The sequence below is a fragment of the Castanea sativa genome, chromosome 2, assembly GCF_040712315.1.
Source record: "Castanea sativa cultivar Marrone di Chiusa Pesio chromosome 2, ASM4071231v1".
In the NCBI taxonomy this organism is placed as follows: Eukaryota; Viridiplantae; Streptophyta; class Magnoliopsida; order Fagales; family Fagaceae; genus Castanea; species Castanea sativa.
Genome location: NC_134014.1, coordinates 44,846,125 through 44,855,441, shown reverse-complemented (window position 1 = coordinate 44,855,441; position 9,317 = coordinate 44,846,125). Strand labels below are relative to the sequence as shown.

Below are 9,317 nucleotides of genomic sequence, written 5' to 3'. Positions count from 1 at the left end.
GAGAACCAGTGAAGACCACAAAAATAGGGACAACCATGAGCACAGACGTGCGAAAGAAACTAGTACAATTCCTCAAGGAGAACCTGGGCATATTTGCCTGGAACCACGAAGACATGCCTGATATATCCACAGAGATCATCAAGCATAGGCTAAATGTTGATCCCGAGAAGAAGCCCGTCCAACAGAGATGATGAGTATTCCCTCCAGAAAGGAACCAGGCTATCACAGATAAAGTAAACAAACTGCTGACAGCGAGCTTTATCCGTGAGGTCTACAACCTGGACTGGCTGGCCAACGTCGTCCTTGTAAAGAAAGCAAATGGAAAATGGAGGATGTGTGTGGACTTCACAGACCTGAACAAGGTCTGCCCAAAAGACAAGTTCCCCTCGCCAAGAATAAACCAGTTAGTAGATTCCACAGTAGGGCATAAGCTCCTGACCTTTATGGATGCATTCTCGGGGTACAACTAGATAAAAATGGCAGAGGAAGACCAAGAGAAAACTGCATTCATCACAAGCCAAGGGCTCTACTGCTACAAGGTGATGTCCTTCGGGTTGAAAAATGTATGTGTAACCTACCAGAGGTTAGTGAACAAAATGTTCAGTCAGTAGATCAGGAGGAAACATAAAGGTGTACGTGGACGACATGCTCGTCAAAAGCAAAGAAGAGTCAACTCACCTAGACGATCTCCAAGAGACGTTCACAACACTCAAATGGTACCAGATGAAGTTAAATTCTAGCAAATGCGCCTTTGGGGTGGCGTCGAGGAAGTTCCTAGGGTTTATGGTGTCCTAAAGGGGAATAGAGGCGAATCCAGAAAAGGTGCGGGCTATACTAGAGATGACGTCCCCCAAGACCGTGAAGGATGTCCAAAAGCTCACAGGGTAGCAGCACTCAACAAGCTCGTCTTAAGAGCAACGGACAAATGCTTGCCATTCTTCAAAACTTTGAAGCAAGCCTTCACTTGGACGGAGGAGTGTGAGGTGGCTTTCCAGGAGCTTAAAAGCTACCTGAGCAATCCCCCCTCCTGAGCTCATCCAAAGAAGGAGAAAACTTGTATGTGTACCTAGCAGTATCAGCCACCGCACTAAGTGCTGCCTTAATTCAAGAGGAGGACGGAAGATAGCTCCCAGTTTATTATGTTAGCCAGGCCTTCTAAGGGGCAGAAGCCAAGTACCCACGTATAGAGTAGATTGCATTCGCCTTGATTGTAGCCTCACGTAAGTTGCACCCCTACTTCCAAGCAAATCCTATCTTAGTGATGGCGGATCAACCTATAAAAAATTCAATGAACAAGCCCGAGGCTATAGGCAGGATGATCCAGTGGGCTATCGAGCTCAGCCAGTTTGACATTGAATACCACCCCAAGACCGCCATCAAGGCGTAGGCATTGGCGAATTTCATCGCGGAATTTACAATCCCTGACAAGGAGGGAGCTATAGACAAATTAGAAAGATGGATGACCCAGACTGACGGTTCGTCAGTCCGAAAAATGGGTGGAGTAGGGGTCGTCATCATCACACCAAAAGGAGAGACGCTCAAGTACAGAGTCTAGCTTACATTCTCGGCCACCAATAACAAGCTGAATATGAGGGAATATTGACAGGTTTAAGGGTCGGGTAGGCGCTAGTAATCAAACATTTACTCCTCCAGAGCGACTCTAAGCTCGTCGTAAGTTAGTTAAAGGGGGAGTTCAAGGCAAAAAAGGAAAGGATGCAAAAGTACTTGAAGTTGACGAAACTTCTGGCACAGGAGTTCAATTAAGTAGAGTTCACATAGATCCCCAGAAGCCTAAAATTGGGGCAGATGAGCTGGCAAAGCAGTCATTGTTAGAAGTAAGGCCAACGGATACACATTTAAAGATTGAAGTCCAGAAACATCCCAGCATCGAAGAGGCCCTTACCTTCGCAATCTAGAGTGGGAACAACTAGATGACCCCAAACCTGTCCTTCCTTCAAGATGGACAGCTTCCACAAGACGCCAAAGAAGCCAGGAAAGTAAGGAAGAAGGCAGCTCGGTTCACGATCCTGAATCGCACCTTGTACAAAAGAGGCTTTTCCATGCCTTACTTGAAGTGTGTCAACAAAGAGGAAGCAAAATATATTCTGGAAGAGATTCACGAAGGAATTTGTGGAGACCATGTAGGCCCGAGATCCCTCATCAGCAAAATTATTCAAATGGGTTCCTTTTGGTTTACCTTGCAAAATGACTCAAATGAGTTTATCAAGAAATGCGATAAATGCCAGCGGTTTGGGAACGTCTAACGCATCCCATCTGAAAGACTGACGACAATAGCCTCCCCCTGGCCATTAGCCTAATGGGAACTTGACACCATCGGTCCTTTACCCCAAGGTAAAAGACAGGTAAAATTCTTGCTAGTGGCTATTGATTATTTCACGAAATAAGTTGAAGCAGAAGCACAAGCAACCATAACGGAGGCGAAGGTCCAGAACTTTGTATGGAAGAATATAATCTGTCGGTTCGAGATACCACGGACAATCATATTGGACAACGAGCGGCAGTTTGACAGTCAAGGTTTCAGGGACTTCTGCTCGGGATTAGGTTTCAAGAACCAATTCTCATCGCCTGGTCACCCCAAGCTAACGAACAAGTTGAAGTGACAAACAGGACTTTGCTCAAGATCATCAAGACTCGGTTGGACGAAGCGAAAGGCTCATGGCCGGAAGAGTTGCCCAACGTTTTGTGGGCATACAAGACTATAATAAGAACTCAGACGGGAGAGACCCCCTCCAGCCTTACCTATAGTACCCAAGCATTAATCCCAGTTGAGGTAGGAGTCACCAACTTAAGGCGAGAAGTTTTTCAAGAAGGTAGAAACAATGAAGAACTAAGAATCAACTTGGATTGCTTGGAAGAGTCTAGAGATGGAACATCCTGTAAAATGGTAGAGTACCAACAGAAGATGTTCAAGTACTATAATAAGAGGGTGAAGCTCAGACGACTAAACATAGGTGATCTCGTCCTGCGCAAGGTCACACCTGCTACCAAGGACCCCACCCAAGGGAAGCTTGGCCTAACCTGGAAGGGCCCTACAGAGTCACTCATTACTCTGGGCAAGACAACTATCACCTGGAGACGCTAGACAGGAGGAGACTACCGTGACCATGGAATATCGAGCATTTAAAACAATACCATCAGTGAATGTAATAAGACAATTGTTTCATGCTCAAGCAATAAAAGAATTATTCAGCCAGTATGATGTGTGCAGAACTAAATAAAAAAAAACCTAATTAAGAAGATTTCGCCTTGACGAATGTAAGTTATTGATGAATCTAGAAGTGACAAGATCCCTTCAATGGGTGTAAGTCACCAAAAATCATCTAAGTAACAAGATTCCGCCTTGACGGATATAAGTTACTGATGAATCTAGAAGTGACAAGATCCCCTCAATGGGTGTAAGTCACCAAAAGTCATCTAAGTAACAAGATTCCGCCTTGACGGATGTAAGTTACTGACGAATCTAGAAGTGACAAGATCCCTTCCATGGGTGTAAGTCACCAAAAATCATCTAAGTAACAAGATTCCCCCTTGATGGATGTTAGTTACTGACGAATCTAGAAGTGACAAGATCCCTTCAATGGCTGTAAGTCACCAAAAATCATCTAAGTAACAAGATTCTGCCTTGACTGATGTAAGTTTCTAACGAATTTAGAAGTGACAAGATCCCTTCAATGGGTGTAAGTCACAAAATATCATCTAAGTAACAAGATTCCGCTTTGACTGATGTAAGTTACAGACGAATCTAATAGTGACAAGACCCCTTCAACAGGTAAGTCACCAAAAATTGCTTAAGTAGCAGGAATCTGCTTAGACAGATGCAAGTTACCGACGTATAAAAAATGTGCGACTAAAGGAAATGACAAAGCAAACAAAAGTCACATACGGTAAAAAAAAATGACATACACGACAATATAGGCAAGTAAACATATAAACATTGAATAAAATTAAATGAAAAGCCTAAAAACACTGGGCATTGTTCTTGAATTAAAATATTGTTCCGAAAGTAGAATAAAAAAGCCCAAAAAATACACTGGGCACCCAAAAAAAAAAAAAACAGGTACATCAAATATTAAAAATAGGTACAAGTCAACGGGTTTATGCTGTGGCTGCGTCGTCAGGAGGAGGCAGGTTGGCATCTCCAGAGATATAGCCAACAGGAGCAACAGATTGGGAGGCCTCCTCCGCTAACATCTCCCGGTCCACCTTTTCCAGATCCAGGCTCTCCAAGTCCATTCCAGAGGGATGCTTGACCAAGTACTGCCAAAGGAGCTCGAAGCCCTTGTAGTACCAGCTGAAGAGCACAATGTTGTACTCCTTAGTTTGCTGGAAAGCTTCAATGGCCTTGGCAGCAATGGTCTTCAGCTTCTCCTCCGCAACCTGGAGTTGCTCGTCCTTCTCTAGGGTTAGCTTCCTCTCCGCTCTGAGATCGTCCCCTAAAACCTTGGCCTTCTCCTTGACGGTGATGGCCTCGTCCATGACAGAGATGAGATCCTTCTTCAGCTTAGAATTCTCAGCCTCCAAGGTCTTCACCCTGGACGTCGCCAATGAGACCTTGGCTTCGTGGGTCAGGAATTCCGAAGCGAGATGAAGACTCTCCCCCAGCACCTAAAAAAAAAAAAATCCAACCTTCAAAATGAGGCAAGAGGAAGAAAAACGAAAAAGGATGAAGCTACACAAACAAGTTACCTGGACGAGTTTGTTGACGTGTTGACCCACAACCTCGTTAGTGGGAGTGCCAGAAAAGATGCCCATCTCCTTGGCAGAGAAGACCTCTTGAGCCTTCGCCAACGCAAGGGCAGTGTCGTCCCAAACACTCAACGAGCGAGAGTCAGCCTTCTCTTTCCCCTTTTTGGCCACCCGCGGCTTCTTCCGAATGGGATTAATCTCCTCAACCGAGGTGGTCGGGGAAGCTGTCCTTGTAGGTTCGGTGACGGGGGTGGCTGGAGTGATGGAGGCCCCCTTTTTGACGACGCGCACTGTCCTCTTCTCAAGACTGGACAGAGGCTCGTATTTCTTCAACCTTATTTTTGCGTGCATCTCTTGGTTGAATTTGGTCGTCATCCCTGCAATAAGAAAACACTTGTAAAAAAAAAGGTAGAAACAATGATGAACTGAATAGAGTACTTACTCTTCTTCTCTTCAATCTCGATGGTGGGCAGGACGTAGGTAGACAGCTCAGGGCCAAGGTAGTGCAAAGGTAAAGTACAAGGATCGACCAGATCATCAAAATCGTCGATCGTTTTAGCGTACTCTATGGTCGCTTCAACGCGTTGTCTATACCTACTCTTGAGCTTAGGTCGTCTCTTAACTGCACAAAAGCAAACAAGAAGATTAGTTGTGACAGTATATGCAAATCAATGAAAGACAAGGACTAGCAAAAAAGATGACGCACCTAGACTCGAGGTTCTCCACCGACAGAGCAACTTAAGGAGATCACCCTAAACCTCATTAGAGGGAGTCTCCCAATCATCCCCAGACACAAAAAAGAATCGGGACTTCCAGTATCTGAATGACGAGGGCAGGTCCCTGACGATCCTAGTCCTCCTCTCCCAAGGCACTAGTTTATAGTACCCATGTTCCTTAAACTCCTTTAAACGGTACAAATAAACAAGCTCATCCACCTTAATCAGATCTCCTTCAGTGACAACCAGCCATATTTCCATATAGTTGACCACTATCCTTCACGAGTTGGGCATAAGTTGCTCGAGAGTAATATTGAAGTGACTCAAAAGCTCCATGATAAAAGGGTGGACGGGGAGTCTGAGCTCGCTCAGGAAAGCAGCTTCGTAGAAGCATACCTCCCCGAGCAAAAAATGGCAAGCCCATTTCTCTCGTGGGGAAGACGAACTCTAACCCTCTTAGGGAACTGGAATCTCTTTCTAAACCTAGACAGCGTTTCGGCGTCCAGGCCACACGCCTCCCCGAGAGCATGAAAAGCCTTAATTTGCCACAAACCAGAAGCAGCGGTGTCCTTTTCCATCTCCACAGGATCGTCGGTAGACGACAACCTTGACTCGAGCTCACTAGATCTCATCTCTAACATTGCTCTTCGCTCACTAGCTAGATTCTTGAACCAATCTACTGACTGATGTAGTAAGGGGAACAGTCAGCCAACACCACACTCAGGCTATTTATCTTAAAAACAAAACTTTCAACTAAAGGGGAGAAGGAATGGGAAGCACCTAAAGAAGGCCCCAAACGAGCAAAAAGAAACAAAATTGAGAGGTAAGCTATCTTAACCTCAAAACCACTAACCATGGGAACCCAGAGAACCAAGGAAGAGAGGCAAAAATCCTAAAACCCATACCATTTATCAAAACCCGAAAACCCAAAGCAACCAAAAACTTGTACAATTCATCAAAACCCAACACTGAAAAGAAATCAGAAGTCTACACAACTTATCTACGCAAAAAAAAAGGTGGGAAAAATGACATACCTCAAAGGAAGCAGCCACGAAGAGAGAAAGCTTGAGAAAATCGCAGCTTAGAGAAGAAGCACAAAGTCACAGAAGAAGAAGCACAGAGCAATGACAGTAAAAAAGTGAGAGAAAATGAGAAAAGAAAGAAGTTTATAAACAAGGCACAAAAAACTAAAAAAAAAAACAGCGGGAAACTTGTTGGTCACACAAGTGGAGCATTTACTCCACCAATCAGGCTAAGCCACATGGCCACGATGTGTATAGCACCGCCACTATGCATTAAATGCGGAACATAATCCCAAGAATTGTGTCTGGGCAGAAAACCTTTCACCTTTTAGTGGTCGTCTTAGCACGCACTGACGACCACAGAACCTGGAGGGGCATCTGATGGGACCGACGAACTCTCCTACCCAGACGATCTCATTAAGAAAGATCGTCCAGCTTGCCTCGACATGGAAGAACACAAGCAAATCATTAATAAGAGGTTTTAATACCTCGATCAGTTACCAATTAGCTGTCATACTGTTGGAAGCTCATCAACACCCGTATTAATAAGCCCTGAAACGTTGCAAAAAAAGGCACTAAAGCCACAATTAAAGCCCCAATGGCTAGAAACAGTGGAGCTATATATACAAGTCCACCAGGACCGAACCAGGTACATACACTCAACTGAATTACATTTCAACCTACCTCATTCTGATATTCTGAGCTCTCTTATTTCATAAAAAGTTTCCATTACTGACTTTATCATCGGAGGCCTTGTGGCAGGCACCACACCGGTGGCCACTTGAGGAAAGCTTTCATCTCACATCTTGCAGGCTCAGTGACGAGGATTGGACGTTGTCTGGATGAACCTACACAGTTGACGATTTTGACATCATCAAGTTGTACTCTTTACTCTTTTTTGTTTTTTCTCTTAAATTTTGATTTCTTTAGATTTCTCTAGAAGGCTATGGAATGATCCGAATGGACCCACTTAAAGAGTTAAAGTATTGATTCTAGCAATGCTATGAATACTGTTTTGGAACCTGTTTCGGTTTGTCTAGTGGAACAGAATATTTCGGTACCGGCTTATTTCGGCGTACCATTTCAAAGTGTTTCAGGGTTCCTAATATATATATATATATATATATATATATATATATATATATAACATAAAATTATCAATTTAAGGAAGTAAATAATTACATATCAAACAATACAAACTATTTTAGTCTTACATCTTAACATAAAAAAATGTATTACTTTTTTTTAAGTTAAATAATAATACAAGTTAATGAAATAAATATTAAAAATGCTTAATTAACTGAGTTTAGTTTAATATCAAGATAAATTTAAACAACTAAATATTAATTTGCTTAAACCCATAAATTTTATTCTTTCTTATTTATTTATTTATTTTTCCCCTTAATTACCCACTACATTAATTATTGAGTTTGTGTGAAACATTAGCTATCTACCATGTGTGCAAAGTGCAATACACATCCCAATAAAATAATTAAACAAATAGATAAAATCTCTTGATCTATTAGATGGTAGAATAAAAAAGTAATAAATTTGTTTAAACATCTCCTCCATTTATTGCCCTACCTACCCCCACAACCCATTCTACACAATTCTGCTTCTCTTTCTTAACTCTTTCAAGTTCAAAATCCTCTTGAAGAAGAAGAACAATTCCTTTTGCTCGTTGCCTCGTTCTTGATTCCAAAAGCAGATGAGTATGTATTTAACTTATTTTCTCTTTCATTTTCTCTCTGTCTCACACACAAGCACTCTCTCACATCACCCCATACCTCAAAACCTCCCTCTCTCTCTCTCTCTCTCTCTCTCTCTCTCTATTCTATTTGGACCCATAACTCATACCGACCGAATCTTGCATTTTGGCCGAAATTGACCGAAACATCCCAGAATGCCCGAAACTCACTGGAACAGATCGAAATTTAATCTGAGGTGGAACAAGGGGGATTACCATTCCGGTTTGTATGTCGATACGAGATTTTCTAGTCATTCCGGCCGGAACAAAACGGATTTAATAACATTGGATTCTAGTCTTACACATTTTTTTATTTTATTTTAAGAAATCAGATTTAGTGGTATGGAAGTTAAAGTATTGATCCAGTGATCCTAGTCCCAGTGACGGCTGAACTTATCGGCCATTTAGGCCACCGCCTAAGGCCCCTACTTGTAAGAGGGGCCACAATAGTAATAATATATAATATAATATTGCTTTCTCATCTAAAAAGAAAAAGAAAAAGTAAGACCCGTTTCTCACAAAGCAAAAAGGCTAAAATGACATGAAGGTTAATCACATCACCAAATCTTTAGCTTTCTCAGAAAAAAAAATCACCACATCCAAATATCCTCTGGATCAAACCTTTATACCACATTTCATTAAGAAAACTCATGTTTATTACTTGAAATGTAGAGAGAGAGAGAGAAAGAGAGACACTGATTTTCTCAATATACAAGTAACAAAATGCAGAAAAAAAGATTACAAAGGGCAGAAAAAAGAAAGAAGAGACAAATAAGAAAAGGTAGAAAAAAGAAAGAAGAAAAAAAAACACTCACTATCTCCATCTTGATTCTAAAAAAAACACTCTTTCTAGTTGGCTTACTCATCAATTGGTGTTGGCAATAGATTTGCGTTCACAGATCTTCATTTCAGGTTCATTTTTTGTTTTCTCTTCCTTTGCCTCTTACATCTTCTTCACGGTTTGCTGCTGGGGTTTTTTTTTTTTTAAGAGGAGTTTGCTGCTGAGTTTTTATTCTTCTTTTTGGTTGAACTTTAGTTTAGTTGTACTCTTTACTCTTTTTTGTTTGTTCTCTTAAATTTTGATTTCTCTAGAAGGCTATGGAATGGTCCGAATGGACCCACTTA

The 9,317-nt window shown here is 42.0% G+C and overlaps 1 protein-coding gene across 1 annotated transcript; it reads left to right on the top strand.

Moving 5' to 3' along the window:
* Nucleotides 1–476: 476 nt before the first annotated feature.
* Nucleotides 477–3,103, top strand: LOC142625397 (uncharacterized). Its single transcript, XM_075799065.1, has 2 exons — nucleotides 477–583; nucleotides 2,563–3,103. The coding sequence occupies exons 1-2, from the start codon at nucleotides 477–479 to the stop codon at nucleotides 3,101–3,103; spliced, it is 648 nt and encodes a 215-aa protein (XP_075655180.1).
* Nucleotides 3,104–9,317: the final 6,214 nt, after the last annotated feature.